Raw genomic sequence first — 22,944 nt, 5'->3', positions numbered from 1 at the left:
TGTATTAGAAAATCTCATTCATCTACCAAAAAACTGGTATGATTATTTTTTCACTTTTGTATGGTACTACTGATTCCTGAAGAAGAGAGTATTTTGACATTTCTATAGTGATTACAAACTTTATCACTTGGAATATTGAATACATTGAAAACAAATTTTATTTCTCAAGTGGGACAAAGGTAAGGGAAGAGGCTCTTGGAATTTCTTCAATCATTCTTTTCTTGATGTAGTGGTGCAGAGATGGAGAGAGAGAATGAAGAGAGTCAGTTATACAGAGAAAGTGGTAACAGGACGTGAAGGTGTGTGCTTTTAATCTGAAAGGAATACAGAAGTGACTAATTTATCTGGCTGAAGGAATAAAAATGTATTTAAATCTGGGATTCAATTTCAGTGCTGCATTATCAGGAAATGACTTCTCTGAACTGAGGTGGCTAGAAAATTTGTTGCAGGTATTCTGCGGAATCTCTGTCTCTTAGCTAACCTCTAGAGAAAAGGACTAAGGAATAAACAGACATGCAAAGAAATTACTGGCCTCCACTTCTTAAACTAGTCTTCAGAAATAAGCCCAGTTGAGGATTCGAGCAGGATGTTACAAAAATACCATTTCAGATATTTATGTTCTCTTGGTAAATTTCTGTGTCATTCCTGTAATACTGGCAGATGAAATAATATGATGCGTGTAATTTGATTCAGTGAAGGGAGTTGCAGGGAGGAGGAAGTGGCTGGGGTATTAACGATACAAGGCTGACCGTTAACTGTTAGTAGTTGAAACTGGATAATAGTTACATGGGCGTCCATTAAAGTTTTTCCTCTTTTTTGGAAAGTGTTCATAGTAAAAAAAAATATATATATTCTGTGCAGCCTTCACTAATATTTGGAGGAGTTAGAATATTGAATGTTACGATTTATTGTTATTACATGGAACAAACAAATGAACAAAGAAGAAATGACTATAAATTGCATCTAGAAAAAGTTGGCTAACTTTTTTTCTTTAAAGAAGAATTTTAATAGCCTGGCTGTAAAAACAATTGAATATTAGGATAAGCTCTCTGGAGATCCCAAGCCCACACTCAGGTTTAATGGTTTACTGGACTCACAGGACTCAGCACATAGTTGTTCTCACAGCTATGATGTGTTATTACCGTGAGAGGATACAGAGCAAAATCAGTAAAGGGAAAAAGCACGTAGGGCGAAGTCCAGAGGAAACCAGATCCAAGCTTCCAAGAGTCCTTTCCCAGTGAGTCACACAGGGTACACTTCCCTTTCGCCAGCAGTGACCTGTGCAGCATGCGTGAACTGTTCCCGGGGATGCTTATTGGAGACTGAGTGTCCAGGGTTTTGATTGGAGGCTGGTTGGGTAGGTGCCCTCTGCCTGCCACGTACCAAAATTCCAGACCCTCCCGAAGGACAGGGGTGTTCAGCATAAATGTTCTTTGTACAAATAGGTTAGGCACAGTGAGCCTTCATATCAGGAAATGATGGAAACCCTCCCACAATCCAAGTTCCTAGATGCCAGTCAGAGGGCAGTCTGGCGAGCAGGCCTTTCTAAGGACAGCAGTCTCAGGCCTGCTGTGTGAACTCTCTGCTACACAAGAGCTTTAAAAACAAGACACCTTTGGAGACCAGGGATTGGACTGTGCATGGTTTGGTGACTTTATTATAAATGTTACGGAATGTAGTTTTATTTCCTCTCCTCTGAAATAGAAAATGCTTTTTTCCTTAGCTACTGAAACATAAAGACAGAATCACAGCTTTCAGAGAGTTAATTGCTAATGAAAAATCATTTCAAGATCAGGTTACAGAGGTGAGTTAAACATTCACTATGTACTGTCTTTAACATACAAAAATACAATTTTAGATACTTAACATTGAAGTCATTCTGACTCCAAGTTCTACACATCTGTTATTGAAACCACTGGAGATCTCTCTGGTGGTTAAACTAATAACATATTCATTGTCAAATGTTCCAAGGAGTGTGAACATACTGGAAGTGAGTACAAATATGTTTCATCTCAGGTTACAGACTTGGATTCAAATGAAGCCAAGAATGTCGGAGAGGTACCTGTCTTACTGGGAGCCAAACTGGATCAGTACCACAGCCTAAATGAAGAGCTTGATTTCTTGGTAAGAAATACCTTTTGTTGCTTTGCTAGCATTTTTATATACAACACCATTTTATTAACAAGTTCAGGAAATTATCAACCTTCAAAAATTTTGCTCATTGAAATGGTCACACACTGGCATAGTAGCAGCATTATTCACCCACAAAAATATACAATTGAAGTTTGCATTTTCAGGTTTTGAAATTTTAAATATTGTCCCACCTGATTTCTGTTTAATCAGATTTTTTTTCTTTCAAAATGCAGAAATTTTCAAATATGTGCAGTTTTTCATAGTGGATGGGGCACATTTATATTGTTGCATATGCTACCACTAGTCTTACAGCAGCAGGTGTTTACAGCAATCATGATTAAGGGATGTGCTTTGGAAAATGGCACTCATACTTTAGATGGCATCTAAAGATAAAGGTATCACAAGGAAAATGGTAATTATGTGAGGGGATGGAGGTGTTAGCTAAGCTATAGTGGTAATCATTTTGCAATATATAAGTGTATCAAATCAACACGTTGTATACCTTAAACTTACACAGTGTTATATCAACTATATCTCAATAAAGCTGGAAAATTTAAGATAAAGGCAGATAAAACAGGAAAAATACATGGGAAGAACATAAAAATATCTTGGTATCTAGAGAGTTACAGCCCATTTGGATCCCACCTTAATTAAAAAGTGGTTAACATAATTTATTTTTTAATGGAGAAGTCTATTATCATATTTCTGAATTATTAAAAATCAGGGAATTCCCTGGCAGACCAGTGGTTGGCACTCAGTGCTTTCACTGCCGAGGACTCAGGTTCAGTCCCTGGTCGGGGAACGAAGATCCTGCGAGCCGAGCAGTCTGGCAAACTAAATAAATAAATAATTAAAATTAATTAATAATTAATGATAAATTAATTAAAATCGGCATTCTGTACTAAATTCATTACATACCCATTCATCTTTAAGAGAGAAAAAAAAGTCCAACGTGGTGAGGGCTTAAAGGTTTCTTCTTTTCTAATTTGTTCATTTTTTTCATTAAATACGTAATTGTTGACTTCCCACAGAAAGGTTAAGCAGGGCTAGTCACTATGAAGATAGAAAGATAAATCAAACATGAGCCCTGGGCTTCCCTGGTGGCGCAGTGGTTGGGAATCCGCCTGCCAATGCAGGGGACACGGGTTCGAACCCTGGTCCGGGAAGATCCCATGTGCCACGGAGCAACTAAGCCCTTGCGCCACAGCTGCTGAGCCTGCGTTCTAGAGCCCGTGAGTCACAACTGCTGAGCCTGCGCGCTAGAGCCCGTGAGCCACAACTACTGAAGCCCACGCGCCTAGAGCCCGTGCTCCGCAGCAAGAGAAGCCACCTCAATGAAGAGTAGCCCCTGCTCACAACAAGTAGAGAAAGCCCACGCACAGCAAAGAAGACCCAATGCAGCCAAAAATAAATAAAATAAATTTATTAAAAAAAAAACATGAGTCCTGCTTCCAAGGAATCTAGAAAAGTAGATGCAATACATAGGTAATTATTTACGAGGACTAAAGGGAACATTTTTTAAAAAGAGATATACAGTGACAAGCATCCGACAGAGGAGATCAGAGGAGGAACCGATGGCGTCCTGGTGGGAGAAGCACAGAGGACGGTGACCGGACTGTTAGTGGGCGGATGAGAGGAGGGCATGCAGTAAGCTCTGGCTCCATCACCAGTTTCAGTGCTTCAGGCATAAAAAGGATGGGAGTGGACCTTGATCTTCCCCGGGTGGGAAGCTGGAGTGAGGAAAAGGACACAAACGGAAGCGCTCAGACACACTGTGTCGCTTTTAACATGTGCTGCAGACTTTCTTGTACAAACCGTATCTCAGAGAAACCAAATAATTGATGAGGGAGAGGTCTTCATGGAAGAATGTAAGCTATTAAAAGCAAGAGAAGACACACCTGCAGAAAATTACATTTTGCATCCCTGAATAAAATAAGGAATCCAGGCAATTACAATGGCTGCCAAAACCTGTAAGTTCAAGGCTCATAGGAACCCGTTAATGACCAACACCAGAGCCCCCTCGTCTGCCTCAACCGCACGAAAGGTGAGACATGCCACTGACGGGATGCAGGAGGGAACGGGGCACTGTGCGTGAGGTGTTCTCACCTGAACCGCCTGTTCTTAAAGCAAGCTTCTAGACCACACGACCAGCTGACAGGATAAAGAACCGTATTAAGTTGACCATGATAAAAATCCAGAACGTGAGAAATTCTAACCCATAACAATTGGCACAAGGAAGGGGAGGGAGAAGAGCGGAAGAGCTGTTCTAGACTCAGAGGTTAGAGACTTGAGACAAATCAAGCAGACGCATCGTGTGTAGATCCTGGCTTGAATACACCCACTTCACAAAGGTATTCGTGAGGTAGCAGCAGAAAACCGCTAATGCAGGGGACACATTTTAATAGATGTGATAGTGGTATCATTGTGTTTTTAAAAGCCCTTGTCTGTTAGTGATACATACTGAGAAGTGTTTATGAGTGAACTGACATGATGGCTAGCTTTGCTTTAAAATACTCCAAGAAATTTAAAAGGTCGCAGAGTGAGAGTGGGGGGTGGGAAGTTGGAGACGGATGAAAAAATACTGGAAAAATGTCGATAATTGTTGAAGTTACATGGAGGTTCGTTATACTACTCTCTCTACTTTTGTATGTGTTCTGGAATTTTCCGAAGTAAAAAGGGCTTTAGTTTTGTTCTTTGGTTTTGAAATGCCGAAGTGTGCTCTAGAAGGCTCGCTCCTCATTCTCCAAGGAACTCTAGGCCAGGAAGACTGGGTCTGCCAGAGTTAAATTTGGTGGCTTGCACCTCCTCTCATGCTTTCTCAGGTACTGCTCCTGTGGTCCTTCTCACCCCTTGCCTTTGGTTCTTCTTCACAATTCTGATCTTGTTGGCTGTTCCAGGAACCTCCTGACCTCCTCCATCCTGAGGCAGGACCCCAGCTTTGCCTTCCTGCTGGCTCTAGCCAGCTGGATGTTTAACTTTCAAGTGCAAACTGTCTCCTGGTCCTATAAGGCCTTGGTAAGGTACACCAAAGGCAGGTATTTGGTCAGAGGGAAGAGGCAAGAGTCCAGTTAACACTACTGACATTCCGGGTTCAAGGGGGGCTAATAAGATTGACCCCTCAAGTTCCTCCTAGATCCCATCTTCTGTAAAATAGGAACCTTTTTATAAAAATAAGATATTCTTTTTTAATTTTTATTTTATATTGGACTATAGTTGATTAACAATGTGTTAGTTTCAGGTGAACAGCAAAGTGATTCAGTTATACATGTACACGTAAAAAATAAGATATTCTTTAACCAGTATTATAGAAGATATCCTTTAACCATTATTGTAGGATAGTTGAAGATTAAAAACTAAAATACTATCCTAAAATATACCACTTCACTATAACACTCGATATATTACATAAAACATTTACCTAATTTGGACTTCCCTGGTGGTGCAGTGGTTAAGAATCTGCATGCCAATGCAGGGGACACGGGTTCGAGCCCTGGTCTGGGAAGATCCCATGTGCTGTGGAGCAATTAAGCCCATGTGCCACAGCTACTGAGCCCATGCACCTAGAGCCTGTGCTCTGCAGCAAGAGAAGCCACTGCAACAAGGGAAACCACCACAACGAGAAGCCCCTGCTCACCACAACTAGAGAAAGCCCATGCACTGCAACTAGAGAAAGCCTGCGCGCAGCAACGAAGACCCAACGCAGCCAAATAAATATATTTTTTTTAAAAAGCTATTCTCTAACCAGTAGTATAGAAGATATCCTTTAACCATTATTGTAGAATAGTTGAAGATTAAAAACTAAAATACTGGCTTCCCTGGTGGCGCATTGGTTGAGAATCCGCCTGCCGATGCAGGGGACGTGGGTTCGTGCCCCGGTCTGGGAAGATCCCACATGCCACGGAGCAGCTGGGCCCGTGAGCCATGGCCAGTGAGCCTGCACATCTGGAGCCTGTGCTCCGCAATGGGAGAGGCCACAACAGTGAGAGGCCCGCGTACCGAAAAAAAAAAAAAAAACTAAAATACTATCCTAACATATACCACTTCGCTTTAGCACTATATATATTACATAAAACACTTACCTAGTTTGGGCTTCCCTGGTGGTGCAGTGGTTAAGAATCCACCTGCCAATGCAAAGGACACGGGTTCAAGCCCTGGTCCGGGAAGATCCCACATGCCGCAGAGCAACTAAGCCTGTGCGTCAAAACTACTGAGCCTGTGCTCTGTAGCCTGTGAGCTGCAACTGCTGAGCCCGTGTGCCACAACTACTGAAGCCCACGGACCTAGAGCCTGTGCACCACAGCAAAGAGTAGCCTCTGCTCACCGCAACTAGAGAAAGCCCGCACGCAGCAATGAAGACCCAGCACAGCCAAAAGCAAAAAACAAAAAACCCATTTACCTAATTTATTATTTTGGTAGCCTTTGAAATTACAAGTTTGTTAACTTAAAAAGAAATACTCAGGGCTTCCCTGGTGGCGCAGTGGTTGAGAGTCCGCCTGCTGATGCAGGGGATACGGGTTCGTGCCCCGGTCCGGGAAGATCCCACATGCCGCGGAGCAGCTGGGCCCGTGAGCCATGGCCGCTGGGCCTGCACGTCCGGAGCCTGTGCTCCGCAACGGGAGAGGCCACAACAGTGAGAGGCCCGCATAGTGCAAAAAAAAAAAGAAAGAAAAAAGAAATACTCAGAAGGAAGCTTCATATATATATATATATATAATTATTTTTATTTTCATGCTATGTCCTATAGCCGTAAAAGTAAGAAAACAACAATTATGTAAAGCAGAAAATTACTACTCTAGGAAAATATTTCTAAGTATTCCAAAAGAAAATAACTGTAGTCCCTTGTCTCATGATCCCTCTGAACTATGAACCATACCTGTCAGCTCCTGGATTTGGGCACAGTATTACCTTGAGTGTACTTTACATTGGTGTTACTGACCAATCTCCTGAGGAAGGGTCTGGGTTCACTAGGATTCAGGTCATACAGGTGAGAGGGCTGTCCCACCAGGTGGAACCCCAGCTCCTTGGTTTCCAGAGAAGATGTCAACCTTACCACCTATTTCCTTGTTTTCCCAAGTTCCCTGGGCATTCCTCTGATGCTCTGACCCTATTCCTCACCTTCCTGGTTCTGATTTCCCTAAATCCTATTCTAAAGCCAGTGCAAGAAACAATATTTGCGCTGCAGACCCTTTTCAGAGGATATAATCTCAATCTATCTGCCGACCAGCTCTTAGGAGGAGCGTGTGTAAGGACTCCTGTATCTCTGAAGGGTTATGTGTGCCATCCTGTCATTCCTCTAGCAGTAACCCACAGTAAAAACACATTTTACATCTTGATCAGATACCTATATGCCCACACACAGAAGTAACACCAGTTTCATATTCTATCATGTTCTATTCCATTTTCTGTGTGCGTGTTGTTTATATATTCATTTCATTACTTATCGAGTCACAACCTGGATCATGTTTGTTACCAGAAAGCTGCTGCTTGGAACACGCTATCTTGGCCCTCACAGAATTGCTTTTACTGAGTTGTGTTTTGGTGTTTTATGCCCTCAACAGTCCTAGGAAACATCTTTTTCCATTTGTTCTAAAAAGATTGCTGCTTCCCTTAGTGCCACTTGGATGAGAGCGTCCTTTGAGACTTCAGGCATACTAGGAAAAGCTTTTCTTAGAAACAGGTGTGTTTTCATCGCATGAAAATGAAAATCATGTAACTGACCAGGTTCCTGTTTGCTTTGGCTACCAGGAAGTTTAGTTCCAAAAGCATGGTGCTGTAGCTCGGTGCTTAACTGGCTTCATATCCGTCTGTTGTTCTTTATCTGTTCCGTACATTCTGGTTTAATTGGTGTTTTTTTTTTGTTTGTTTGTTTTTTTGCGGTACGCATGCCTCTCACTGCTGTGGCCTCTCCTGTTGCGGAGGACAGGCTCTGGACGCGCAGGCCCAGCGGCCGTGGCTCACGGGCCCAGCCACTCCGTGGCATACGGGATCTTCCCGGACCGGGGCATGAACCCGTGTACCCTGCATCGGCAGGCGGACTCTCAAACACTGCGCCACCAGGGAAGCCCTGTTTATTTTTAATTTATATTTTATTGCATATATTCAATCTCAAAACCTTTGTGTAAAGAATTGGGGAATCAATCAATCAGCCAGCCTTCAGATATCCCAGTCTCCAGGACTGTTCATAATGATGACTGATGCATTGCTGTCATGGTATTATTTCTACCTTGACACACTTTTTCTTTTCTTTTCTTTTAATTAGAGTAAAATTGCTTTACAATGTTGTGTTAGTTTCTGCTGTACAGTGAAGCGAATCAGCTATATGTATACATGTATCCCCTCCCTCTTGGACTTCCCTCCCCACCCCATCCCACCCATCTAGGTCATCACGGAGCACCAAGCTGAGCTCCCTGTGCTATACAGTAGGTTCCCCCTAGCTACCTTGACACACTTTCTCGGTGAGTTGACACTAGCAGAGTGTAAGACAAGCAAAAGCCTCTTAGGAAACCTGGAATCATGAACTAGGTAGAGCCAGATACCCTGACTGTATAGGCCAGGCTGTTGTACCTCAGGTCACAGCAGCCCTCAGTGCCCCTCTCAGGGGTGTGATAGGCACAGTGATGGCCTCCCAAGATGTCCATGCCCTATTCTGGGAACATGCAAAAGAGACTTTGCATCCCTTAATGAAACAAGGAAGCTAGCAATTATGACTAAAGGGACGTTGTAGGCACGATGAAATCAAGGACCTTTAGGTGTGAAGATAGACTATCAGGATGTGCCCAGTCTAATCACAACTATCCTTAAAAGTGGAGAAATCTTCCCAGCAATGTCACAGAGAGACGTAACATTGCTGGCTTTGAAGACAGGGAGGGACCCAAGCTGAAGAAATGTGTGCAGCCTTTGGAAGCTGGAAAGTCTCCCCTAAAGCCTCAGAAAGGGACCAGCCCTGCCGACACTTTGACTTTAGCAGAGTGAGACACCTGTCAGACTTCTAAGCAACAGAACTATAAGGTAATAAATGTGCATTGTTTTAAGCCACTGAGTTTGTGATCATTTGTTATAGCAGCAGCAGGAAACTAATACATGATACGCTGACCTCATTTTCTTTAGTGATTTGGATTTCAGTGTCCCATAATATATTGGGGCAAGTCCATATATTATCAACATGGAACTATGTCCACAAATCTATAATACGGGGGACCACAGAGGGGACCCAACCTAAGAACTCCTCCTCTACAGGAATTCACATCTGAGCAGCCCGCCTGGACCCAGCAGACCTCCTCCCAAACCAGCAGCCACTGCTCTGCTGCCTCTCAGTGCCTCCTGTTCTCACAGTGCAGGGGGGCAGCTTTCCAAGAGGACTTCCTCCACTACGGTCAAGTGCATGTTGCTTTGGGCAGGGCCAGGCATGGTGCTCTTCCTCCACCAAACTCCACCCTGCCCTTGGAACCCGCTTCTCCTAGATGACTGACAAGGCCCATCCCAACTTCTGTGGGTCTGCATCTGCACTACGGCCCCGGCACTCATGGGCAGACCCCTCAGGAAAGGGGACCGGGGGGCTGGGAGAGAGTGCTGCCACACCTGCTCTCATCCCTCAGGCACCCCAGGGTTGGAGGAGGTCTTGTTAGACCTTGTTTATTAAAAAGTGCCTTTTTTTGTTAATAGATCTTTATTGGAGTACAATTGCTTCACAATACTGTGTTAGTTTCTGTTGTACACCGAAGTGAATCAGCCATATGCATACATATGTCCCCATATCCTCCCTCCCACCCTCCCTATCCCACCCCTCTAGGCAATCGCAAAGCACTCGGCTGGTCTTCCTGTGCTATATGGCTGCTTCCCACTAGCTATTTTACATTCGGTGGTGTATATATGTCAATGCTACTCTCACTTTGCCCCAGCTTCCCCCTCCCACCCCGTGTCTTCAAGTCCATTCTCTATGTCTACATTAAAAAGTGCCTTTTGATATGCTTTCAGAAAAATGTTTTAGAATTTTCCAGTGATTTGATTTTAATAGCCTGTCTTCCAAAACTTTTCTATTTTGAAATACTTTTTTTAACTTTAAAATAAGGAGCTCTTAATGAAAAGACAAGTCATGGACTGTGAGAAAATATTTGCAAATCACAGATCTGATAAAGGACTTGTATCTAGAATATATAAAGACTCCTTGAAAACAAACAACCAAATTTTTTAAATGGGCAAAAAGGTTTTAACAGACACTTCACTAAGAAGATACATGGATGGCAAATGAGCCCATGAAAAGAAACTCAGCATCATTAAGAGGCAAATTAAAACCACAGTGAATACCACTACACACCTGTTAGAATGTCTGTTAAAAAGACTGGCCATACCAAGGATTGGTGAGAATACAGAGCAACTGAAGGTCTCATCCACTGCTGGTGGGAATGTAAAATGCTACAGCCACTTCGGAAAATGTTTTGGTGGTTTCTTAAAAAGTTAAACATGTACTTAACCATCATTCTACTCCTAGGTGTTTTATTTACCCAAGAGAAATGAAAGCCTATGTTTATACAAATGTTCCTAGCTGCTGTATTTATAATAGCCAAAAACTGAAGGCAACTCAAATGTCTATCAACAGATAAATGGATAAACAAATTGTGGTACATCCATACACTGAAATACTACTCAGTAATGAAAAAGGGGTGAGTTGGAGATTGGTTCAAGATGGCGGAGTAGAAGGATGTGCCCTCATTCCCTCTTGCGAGAGCACCGGAATCACAACTAACTGCCGAACAGTCATCAACAGGAAGACACTGGAACTCACCAAAAAAGATACGCGACATCCAAAGACAAAGGAGAAGCTGCAATGAGATGGTACGAGGGGCGCAATCACAAGAAAATCCTAAAACTTCTGGGTGGGTGACTCACAAACTGGAGAACACTTATATACCACAGAAGTCCATCCACTGGAGTGAAGGTTCTGAGCCCCACGTCAGGCTTCCCAACCTGGGGGTCCAGCAACGGGAGGAGGAATTCCTAGAAAATCAGACATTGAAGGCTAGCGGGATTTGATTGCAGGACTTCGACAGGACTGGGGGAAACAGAGAGTCCACTCTTGGAGGGCACACACAAAGTCGTGTGTGCATCGGGACCCAGGGGAAGGAGCAGTGAACCCAGGGGAGACTGAACCAGACCTACCTGCTAGTGTTGGAGGGTCTCCTGCAGAGGTGGGGGGTGACTGTAGCTCACTATGGGGACAAGGACACTGGCAGCAGAAATTCTGGGAAGTACTCCTTGGCGTGAGCCCTCCCAGAGTCCGCCATAAGCCCAGCCAAAGAGCCAGGTAGTCTCCAGTGCTGGGTCACCTCAGGCCAAACAACCAACAGGGAGGGAACACAGCCCCACCCATCAGCAAACAAGCAGATTAAAGTTTTACTGAGCTCTGCCCACCAGAGCAACACCCAACTCTACTCATCACCAGTCCCTCCCATCAGGAAGCTTGCACAAACCTCTTAGATAGCCTTATCCACCAGAGGGCAGACAGCAGAAGCAAGGAGAACTACAATTCTGCAGCCTGTGGAACGAAAACCACATTCACAGAAAGATAGACAAAATGAAAAGGCAGAGAACTTTCTACCAGATGAAGGAACAAGATTAACCCCCCAGAAAAACAACTAAATGAAGTGGAGATAGGCAACCTTCCAGAAAAAGAATTCAGAATAATGATAGTGAAGATGATCCAGGACATCGGAAAAAGAATGGAGGCAAAGGTCGAGAAGATGCAAGAAATGTTTAACAAAGACCTAGAAGAATTAAAGAACAAAGACCTAGAAGAATTAAAGAACAAACAAACAGAGATTAACAATACAATAACTGAAATGAAAAATGCACTAGCAGGAATCAGTAGCAGAATAACTGAGGCAGAAGAATGGATAAGTGACCTGGAAGACAAAATGGTGGAATTCACAGCCATGAAACAGAATAAAGAAAAAAGAATGAACAACAAGAACATTTGCATTATAGGGGTCCCAGAAGGAGAGGAGAGATAGAAAGGACCTAAGAAAATATTTGAAGAGATTATAGTCAAAAACTTCCCTAAGATGGGAAAGGAAATATCCACCCAAGTCCAGGAAGTGCAGAGAGTCCCAGGCAGGATAAACCCAAGGAGAAACACACTGAGACACATAGTAATCAAATTGACAAAAATTAAAGACAAAGAAAAATTATTGAAAGCAACAAGGGAAAAATGACAAATCACATACAAGGGAACTCCCATAAGGTTAACAGCTGATTTCTCAGCAGAAACTCTACAGGCCAGAAGGAAGTGGCACGATATATTTAAAGTGATGAAAGGGAAGAACCTAAAACCAAGATTACTCTACCAGTCAAGGATCTCATTCAGATTCGACAGAGAAATCAAAAGCTTTACAGACAAGCAAAAGCTAGGAGAATTCAGCACCACCAAACCAGCTCTACAACAAATGCTAAAGGAACCTCTCTAAGTGGGAAACACAAGAGAAGAAAAAGACCTACAAAAAACAAACCCATAACAATTAAGAAAATGGTAATAGGAACATACATATCAATAATTACCTTAAATATGAATGGACTAAGTGCTCCAACCAAAAGGCACAGGTGTGCTGAATGGATACAAAAACAAGACCCATGTGCATGCTGTCAACAAAAGACCAACTTCAGACCTAGGGACACATACAGACTGAAAGTGAGGGGATGGAAAAAGATATTCCATGCAAGTGGAAATCAAAGGAAAGCTGGAGTAGCAATACTCATATCAGATAAAATAAACTATAAAATAAAGAATATTACAAGAGACAAGGAAGGACACTACATAATGGTCAAGGGATCAATCCAAGAAGAAGATATAACAATTATAAGTATATATGCACCCAACATAGGAGCACCTCAATACATAAGGCAACTGCTAACAGCTATAAAAGAGGAAATCGACAGTAACAAAATAATAGTGGGGGACTTTAACAACTCACACCAATGGACAGATCATCCAAACAAAATTAATAAGGAAACACAAGCTTTAAATGACACAATAGACCAGAGAGATTTAATTGATATTTATAAGACATTCCATCCCAAAACAGCAGATTACACTTTCTTCTCAAGTGTGCATGGAACATTCTCCAGGATAGATCACATCTTGGGTCATAAATCAAGCCTTGATAAATTTAAGAAAATTGAAATCATATCAAGCATCTTTTCTGACCACGAGGCTATGAGACTTGAAATCAATTACAGGGAAAAAAATGTAAAAAACACAAACACGTGGAGGGTAAACAATACATTACTAAATAACCAAGAGATCACTGAAGAAATCAAGGAGGAAATCAAAAAATACCTAGAGAAAAATTACAATGAAAACATGACTATCCAAAACCTATGGGATGCAGCAAAAGCAGTTCTAAGAGGGAAGTTTATAGCAATACAAGCCTACCTCAAGAAACAAGAAAAATCTCAAATAAAGAATCTAACCTTACACAGAAAGGAACTAGAGAAAGAAGAACAAACAAAACCCAAAGTTAGTAGAAGGAAAGAAATCATAAAGAGAGCAGAAATAAATGAAAAGGAAACAAAACAATAGCAAAGATCAATAAAACTAAAAGCTGGTTCTTTGAGAAGATAAACAAAATTGATAAAACTTTAGCCAGGCTCATGAAGAAAAAGAGGGAGAGGACCCAAGCCAATAAAATTAGAAATGAAAAAGGAGAATACAATGGACACCACAAAAGTACAAAGCATCATTGACTATTATAAGCAACTCTATGCCAATAAAATGGACAACCTGGAAGAAATGGACAAATTCTTAGAAAGGTATAAGTTTCCAAGACTGAACCAGGAAGAAATAGAAAATATGAACAGACCAATCACAAGTAATGAAATTGAAACTGTGATTAAAAATCTTCCAACAAACAAAAGTCCAGGACCAGATGGCCTCACAGGTGAATTCTATCAAACATTTAGAGAAGAGCTAACACCTATCGTTCTCAAATTCTTCCAAAAAATTGCAGAGGAAGGAACACTCCCAAACTCATTCTATGAGGCCACCATCCCCCTGATACCAAAACCACACAAAGGTACTACAAAAAAAGAAAATTACAGACCAATATCACTGATGAATATAGATGCAAAATCTTCAACAAAATACTAGCAAACCGAATCCAACAACACATTAAAAGGATCATACACCATGATCAAGTGGGGTTTATCCCAGGAATGCAAGGATTCTTCAATATACGCAAATCAATCAATGTGATATACCGTATTAAAAAATTGAAGAAGAAAAACCATATGATCATCTCAGTAGATGCAGAAAAAGCTTTTGACAAAATTCAACACTCATTTATGATTAATACCCTCCAGAAAGTAAGCATAAAGGGAACTTACCTCAACATAATAAAGGCCATGACAACCCACAGCCAACATTGTCCTCAATGGTGAAAAACTGAAACTATTTCCTCTAAGATCAGGAACAAGACAAGGTTGCCCACTCTCACCACTCTTATTCAGCATAATTTTGGAAGTCCTAGCCATGGTAATCAGAGAAGAAAAAGAAATAAAAGGAATACAAATTAGAAAAGAAGAAGCTAACTGTCACTGTTAGCAGATGACATGATACTATACATAGAGAATCCTAAAGATGCCACCAGAAAACTACTAGAGCTAATCAATGAATTTGGTAAAGTAGCAGGATACAAAATTAATATACAGAAATCTCTTGCATTCCTATACACTAACAACAAAATATCAGAAGGAGAAATGAAGGAAAGAATCCCATTCACAATTGCAGCAAAAAGAATAAAATACCTAGGAATAAACCTACCTAAGGAGGTAAAAGACCTGTACTCAGAAAAGTATAAGACACTGATGAAAGAAATCAAAGATGACACAAACAGATGGAGAAATATACCATATTCTTGGATTGGAAGAATCATATTGTGAAGATGACTATACTACCCAAGGCAATCTACAGATTCAACGCAATCCCTATCAAATTACCAGTGGCATTTTTTACAGAACTAGAACAAAAAATCTTAGAATGTGGATGGAGACACAAAAGACCCCAAATAGCCAAAGCAGTCTTGAGGGAAAAAAACGGAGCTGGAGGAATCAGACTCCCTGACTTCAGACTATACCACAAAGCTACAGTAATCAAGACAATATGGTACTGGCACAAAAACAGAATCATAGATCAATGGAACAAGATAGAAGCCCAGAGATAAACGCATGCACCTATGGTCAACTAATCTATAATAAAGGAGGCAAGGATATACAATGGAGAAAAGACAGTCTCTTCAATAAGTGGTGCTGGGAAAACTGGAGAGCTACATGTAAAAGAATGAAATTAGAACACTGCCTAACACCATACACAAAACTTAACTCAAAATGGATTAGAGGGCTTCCCTGGTGGCGCAGTGGTTGGGAGTCCGCCTGCCGATGCAGGGGACACGGGTTCGTGCCCCGGTCCGGGAAGATCCCACATGCCGCGGAGCGGCTGGGCCCGTGAGCCATGGCCGCTGAGCCTGCGCGTCCGGAGCCTGTGCTCCGCAAGGGGAGAGGCCACAGCAGTGAGAGGCCCGCGTAACGCAAAAAAAAAAAATGGATTAGAGACCTAAATGTAAGACCGGACACTATAAAACTCTTAGAGGAAAACATAGGAAGAACATTCTTTGACATAAATCACAGCAAGATCTTTTTTGATCCACCTCCCAGAGTAATGGAAGTAAAAACAAAAATAAACAAATGGGACCTAATGAAACTTAAAAGCTTTTGCAAAGCAAAGGAAACTAGAAAGAAGACGAAAAGACAACCCTCAGAATGGGAGAAAATATTTGCAAATGAATAAATGGACAAAGGATTAACCTCCAAAATATATAAATGGCTCATGCAGCTCAATATTAAAAAAAAAACCAACCCAATCAGAAAATGGGCAGAAGACCTGAATAGACATTTCTCCAAAGAAAACATACAGATGGCCAAGAAGCACATGAAAAGCTGCTCAACATCACTAATTATTAGAGAAATGCAAATCAGAACTACAATGAGCTATCACCTCACGCCAGTGAGAATAGGCATCATCAGAAAATCTACAAACAACAAATGCTGGAGAGGGTGTGGAGAAAAGGGAACCCTCTTGCACTGTTGGAGGGAATGTAAATTGATACAACCACTATGGAGAACAGTATGGAGATTCCTTAAAAAACTAAAAATAGAACTACTATACGACCCAGCAATCTCACTACTGGGCATATACCCAGAGAAAACCATAATTCAAAAAGACACATGCACCCCAATGGTCATTGCAGCACTGTTTACAATAGCCAAGTCATGGAAGCAACCTAAATGCCCATTGACAGACGAATGGATAAAGAAGATGTGGTGCATGTATACAATGGAATATTACTCAGCCATAAAAAGTAACGAAATTGGGTCATTTGTAGAGACATGGATGGATCTAGAGACTGTCATACAGAGTGAAGTAAGTCAGAAAGAGAAAAACAAATATATATTAATGCATGTATGTGGAACCTAGAAAAATGGTACGGATGAACCAGTTTGCAGGGCAGAAATAGAAACACACATGTAGAGAACAAACATAGGGACAGCAAGGGGGGAAAGTGGCGCGGGGTGGTGGTGGTGGGATGAACTGGGAGTTTGGGATTGACATGTATACACTAATACGTATAAAATAGAAAACTAATAACCTGCTGTATAAAAAAATAAAAAATGATAAAAAAGAAAAAAGGAAAGAAGAAGGCGTGAGTTACTGATACATGTGCAGCTAGATGAATCTCAAAATAATTATGCTGACTGAAAAGAGCCAGATAAGAGTAAATACCCCTTGGTCCAGTTACATAAAATTCTAGAAAATACAGAGTAATCAGTCACGACAGAAAGCAGATGGGTGTTTGCCTGGGGCCGGCATAGAGTATGCGAGTGAGGGAAGGACAGACAGGCAGGAGGGAGGGGTATCTAGAGGCAAGAGGAAACTGTGGTGGCGGAGGGTGGGGGTGGGGCGGGTGGATATGTTCATTATGTTGATTGCGGTGATGGTTTCACAGTTGTATTCATAGATAAAAACATATCAAACTGTACACTTTATAAATATATGCAGTTTATTGTATGACAGTTATGCTCTTAAAATGGTTAAACCCTATACTCTTTAGCAGAAACTTAAAATTTTGGATTACTTTTCACTGTAATCCCCCAAACTGGCTTTTATGGAGCAATTCTTTTATCGCTAAAATAAACAATCTTTAAGAACTCCTTTGCCCTTATTTCTTTAATCTGAGGCTAGCAAATTTTTAAAAATCAATCTGAGGGGGCTTCTCTGGTGGCGCAGTGGTTGAGAGTCCGCCTGCCGATGCAGGGGACACGGGTTCGTGCCCCGGTCCGGGAAGATACCACATGCCGCGGAGCGGCTGGGCCCGTGAGCCATGGCCGCTGAGCCTGCGCGTCCGGAGCCTGTGCTCCGCAGCGGGAGAGGCCACAACAGTGAGAGGCGCGCGTACGGCAAAAAAAAAAAAATCAATCTGAGGACTTAAAAGGGTTATTACTTTGATCTTGAAAGCCAGTAAAGAAATTCAAGATGTGCCATTAAGTCTGTAATTAAAAGAAACAACAACAACCAAACAAAAAACCAACAGAAGTGAGAAGGAATTCCATGTTGCTTCAGTAAGCTGTCATGAGGTATGTATGTAAAGCTGAGAGAGGAGCCCCACCCTCCAGGATGCCGTGAGGAGATGCAAAGGAATGGAATGGGAAAAGCCCAATGCTAATAGTTGATAAGTAGAGATTTTAGTCTTTTCTACTTCTAGACACGTCCTTTAAAAAATCTTTTAAATTCTCTTCACCTTGGGTCTGTTAAACTGAGGTGACATCTATACTCCCTACCTTAAATAATGTGTGTTGTCAGAGGACTGGGACCCCTGATTTGATATTGTCCCCATTAATACATTTATGTAAAGAGAAAGAACAAGAAAGCTGCTGTGTCTGCAGCAAATTTGTTTTGCCATTGCTTCCTCCAGGGTATCTCACTACAGACACGTAAGCATATGTAAATAAGAATATTTAAATAAGCAGTAGAAGACTGATGGCCATTATTATCATTGTTATTTAACGGGAACATTTCTGTCCTTTTCTACAATTGCTTTGAAAATTAAGGTAACTGTTCAGGGACTTGTGAATACCTTTTCCTGATAATTAATCCTAGATGTCACTTTTAGAAATACAGTTTTTAAATTGTTAAAAATTTTTTTGCAAATAAAAATTGGACCATAAGTCAGAATGTGACATACATTGAGCAGAACCTTAAAAAAAAACACCTCTCATTTATGGATATTTGAGAATATTTATCAAACCTGAAAATGCATCATCAAGCCCAACATCAGTGCTTTGCTTCAGAGAGAATCAAATATGTCTACATTGTTTATATCTGGAAAGAAGGTAATGAAAATTTGGGGCTAGTAAGTATTTGTATTCACTAACAGGCGTTTAATTATTTGCAAAGCTGTTTCATGGTATTAAATTGTAGAAAAGCTGAAACATCGTTTTAATTTCTGCTCATCAGTTCTAAGTGCAATCAAACTAGGACCTGGTTCATAGCATCTCTTGATTCACCTATGGTACAAATTAGGTTAAGAGAATATTGGGATAAAGTATAGCTCACTGTTCTGATTTGTCCTTAGCATCCACACGTGGTTTCCATGGAAGTTTCCAGGTTAGTATTTTTACCGGTGTTTCTCCATAGATTGCAAAATTGGGAAATCTTCTAGAGTTAAAAGAAGACCACCGCAACAGACTCATTGAAGAAAATGACAAGTATCAAAGACATTTAGGCAACTTAATAAATAAGGTACAAATTTTCTTACATAAATATTTGTCTTTTTAAAACGGTGAAATATTAAAACGGTAGAATTTTGGTGCTAAAAAGGATCTGAGGGATGATGTAATACATTTGTATTGATTCCTTTCACTTCATAATGACCTTCCATTAGCCTTTTAGCTGAAAGCTAGCAAAGCACATTGTGTGTATCTGTCCTTGTGCTGTCAGCATTTTCAGGTCTTAGTATTGCTACTTCATTTTGAGGGTCACTCTAAATCTTGCCAACATAGTGTTATAGTTTACCTTTTAAAAACCGCATTAACTGTAACCAAGTGGGCTGTAACCCTGGGTTGGTACATACGCTACATGTGCGGGTCATAGCTGACTTGCTACAGTTGTCCGTTTGTTGACACTTCACTTTTTCTGCACGATGAACAGGCACATTACAATTCTATTTGTGTTCATGTTCCTGATTTCAAAATGTAAGGACGATGTTCTGCCTATTGTAAAACTTTCATTCATGGGAGTCATATAATTGAACTTGTACAGATTCTTAAAAAGCAAAATTAAATAAGTATCCTAGAATTTATCACAGGATAATTGTTTTAGCTAATGTTTTTCAAGGTTACATCATGCGAAGAAGTTATCGAATGTGCTGACCGAAGGCTCATGATACCGAACTCCCAGATTGCACAGTAAGTTGAAAACACTTAATTTTTTTAACTTTGTAAACGTTTGCTGATATTTCGCTCTCTGGCTTGCTAAGTTCATTTTTCAGACTCCTAGAAAGAGGAAAATGTGCTGTTTTGTAAGTCAAGACCATTCATTCTTCAATGACATGTTTAGTGTGCCGAATGTCTGGACTACTTGAACAACCAGAATTTCATCTTCCTTTCTCAGAACTCCCTTTGACTTGGGGGGAGGGGGGCGAGGTTAAGAAATTACAGAGGGCATCCCTAGTGGCGCAGTGGTTGAGAGTCCGCCTGCCGATGCAGGGGATACAGGTTCGTGCCCTGGTCCGGGAAGATCCCACATGCCGTGGAGCGGCTGGGCCCGTGAGCCATGGCCGCTGGGCCTGCGCGTCCAGAGCCTGTGCTCCGCAACGGGAGAGGCCACAACAGTGAGAGGCCCGCGTACCGCAAAAAAAAAAAAAAGAAATTACAGAGAAACATCCAAGAATTTTAGAGGATATTTCCATAGTATTCAAGTAAAGTAACATTGCTGTGCTTAGAATTTATTCACAAAAGTTTTTGAATGCACCCCCAAATGAATCATATCAAGTACCAAATAAACTTTCTCATTAGAATGAGATTCAGGAACTGCCCTGGTGACGCAGTGGTTAAGGATCTGCCTGCCAATGCAGGAGACACGAGTTCGATCACTGGTCCGGGAAGATCCCACATGCCGCAGAGCAACTAAGCCCATGTGCCACAACTAGTGAGCCTACGCTCTAGAGCCCGTGAGTCACAACTACTGAGCCCGCATGCTGCAACTACTGAAGCTCGTGGGATTAGAGCCCATGCTCCGCAACAAGAGAAGCCACTGCAACTAGAGAAAGCCCGCGCACAGCAGCGAAGACCCAACGCAGACAAAATAATAATAATAATAATTTGAGTTGCTTGGAAAGAATTCCAGATTCCCATAAAGCAAGATGGATGGATGATGTATAGAGAACTAGACCACCATGAAATTTATCTACTCAAATCCTCCAATAAAACTAGCAAAATGTTAGCCTAGAAAAGTTCATTTTAGTCATAAAATTCAGTTGTTTCTTCTTTCAGTTTAGAAGAGAGAAATAAACATTTGGAAGATTTAATTAGAAGGCCCAGAGAGAGCACCAGAAAACCAAGGTAAGTTGTTTCTTTTTCTAAATAATAATGTCTTTAACTTTAGAATATATGCATAATAATGTTATACATTTAAAAAAAAACCTTTTCCTTATCTCAGTTTAAAATAAATTATATAAAAGTGCTTGGTATTTTGCCTAGCATAAAATAGTTTCTTTGATAGATGCTTTTTGTAGGACCTGAATGGGAAAGCCTGGTTACCTGCTCTCATGGAACTTACGATTATCTCTAAGAAAAATACTATACAGATTATGAGCTAAGATTTTGTCTACAATAAAACAGCTTACCCTGATGTAAATATATAGCAGACCAGATCTTATGATCAGATTTTCTTACACTAATGTGAAATCTTATGATCTGTTATTTTAGAAGACTCTCAACTCTCAGTATTTGATGCTACAAGATATATGCACAAACCCTATGGAGTTGGTTCAGACCATAGTAGGATGTTAAAGTGGGACTCTTCCTGAGCTACTTCTTAAGATGCTAATTAAATATTTATCAATTCCCAAAACGAGAGTGAGTTTGCCCGATGTGCAGAGGTTCTGAGGGAAATTTCAAAGAATCTTTTTCATGACCCATATCCCTTGACCAGATCCAGTATATGAAACGTCTGGAGTGTGGGGAAAATTGCAGAAGAGATTTCTTTGACTCTGTCGTGTCATGAGCTCCCGTCACCCCCAAGTCATCCTACCTCTTTTACCTAAAGCCTTGTTAGGGGGTCTCTGGGAGATCACCTAAAGAACTTTGAAATGTGTTTCCTAAACACATTTAGGAAAGGGAGGATCAGTGACGGAGAAAATTAAAGCAAGGTGTGGCAGGCAGCACGACACAGGGGCTGAGTTGGGTGGCCTGTTCTCCCTGATTGTCGTCAGGACAAAGAATGTATGTGACAGTTTCTTAAGAACCACGCAGGTGAGATCTGAGTCATCTTGGGCTTGGCTGAAGGCTGCCTTGTGGGATGCCAGCAGCAAGAAGGGGAAAGGGAGCAGCACATTCTTAGGGGCTGGTGCAGCAGTATCAGATGACCACCGGAAGAGAGGTGCCTCAGCCTGGGCCCAGGGAACCATAGGGCAGGGGTCCCTGGCAGCGGCAAGCTCCCAGAGAAAGAATCAGCCAATCCCGGAGACTGTGAAGCCACCCAGCCAAGTAAAAATGTCTTATTGCTTTACTTCTCCTCCCTCCTTCTGCAAAGGGAGGAGGTGGGGAGTGAAGAGGGTGCAGAAATTGACCTTCAGGGGCAGGTGGTGTCCACCAACTACAAGCCGTAGCTTAGGGAGAGGAATGAGTTCTCCTGAGTGAAGATTAAAGGATCGATTCATATTTAAGACTGGGCATCGAACTGAGCTGTGCTGAATTCTTCACAGTGAGAAGGAACATGACAAGGAGCAAGGTTGGTTGAGTTTCATCTTCCTTGGTTTGGTTGCCAGCTGGCAGAATTACCTTAGAGCAAAAAAAAATCACTGGGCCTGCTGCATATTCAGCCAACAGCAAAGGGGAGGAGCTCCCCTGAGTGAAAAAAGGCTAAAGTAGGGACTTCCCTGGCTGTCCAGTGGTTAAGACTCTGAGCTCCCACTGCAGGGTGTGTGGGTTTGGTCCCTGGTTGGGGAACTAAGATCCCGCATGCCAGGGATCCCACGTGCCATGTGGTGTGGCCAAAAAAAAACACCCCCAAAAATAAAAAAAAAAGGCTAAAGTGGGGAGCAGACATGAAAGTTGCATTTTCATTATATCGTGGGTCATGTTTGTTCCGAATACCATTTGCAAACAGAACTATGTTTTGAAAATCAAAAGCCTTTAGAAGGTTTACACTATTATTTGCAAAGTGATAGTTTAACTATGATTTTCTCCCTAGTATGAAAGAGTATGATCTGATGCCTGGCATATTACAGATGCTCAGTAATCGCTAGTTTAAACTGAATGTGAATCTTCTCTGAGTTGATGAAAGAAACTGTGGAATATTTTTTTCTGGAATTATTTTACAATAAGAAAATTTGCTTCTAAATTCACACATTTTACTAGTTCAGATATTTGTTTACTTATACTTGGCCTATCTTCACAGTAGATTGGAGGCCCATTTATATAGATTTAGAGTGGCCTTGAAGCAAAGGTGTGAGGTGGAGTGGAAGAGCTCTCAGGCCCTTTCTAGCT

General features: G+C 41.5%; 1 protein-coding gene across 5 annotated transcripts in view; it reads left to right on the top strand.

The window, feature by feature from the left end:
* The window catches only part of CAGE1 (cancer antigen 1), a 54,507-nt gene that overhangs the window by 20,394 nt on the left and 11,169 nt on the right, over positions 1-22,944 (top strand). Inside the window, exons 5-10 of one of the 5 annotated variants that reach the window (XM_073810297.1) lie at positions 1,724-1,804; positions 2,017-2,124; positions 18,872-18,976; positions 19,556-19,641; positions 20,728-20,796; positions 22,123-22,186. In XM_073810297.1, the coding sequence (XP_073666398.1) occupies positions 1,724-1,804; positions 2,017-2,124; positions 18,872-18,976; positions 19,556-19,641; positions 20,728-20,796; positions 22,123-22,186 (513 nt within the window). Of the gene's footprint in view, positions 1-1,723; positions 1,805-2,016; positions 2,125-2,366; positions 3,145-18,809; positions 18,977-19,555; positions 19,642-20,727; positions 20,797-22,122; positions 22,187-22,944 lie in introns of those variants that run through there. The other 4 variants (XM_073810295.1, XR_002178302.3, XR_012334311.1 and 1 more) reach the window with 4 other exon arrangements.

This window comes from Tursiops truncatus, chromosome 10 (genome assembly GCF_011762595.2).
Source record: "Tursiops truncatus isolate mTurTru1 chromosome 10, mTurTru1.mat.Y, whole genome shotgun sequence".
Taxonomy (NCBI): domain Eukaryota; kingdom Metazoa; phylum Chordata; class Mammalia; order Artiodactyla; family Delphinidae; genus Tursiops; species Tursiops truncatus.
This window is presented reverse-complemented; position numbering and strand designations above follow the sequence as displayed.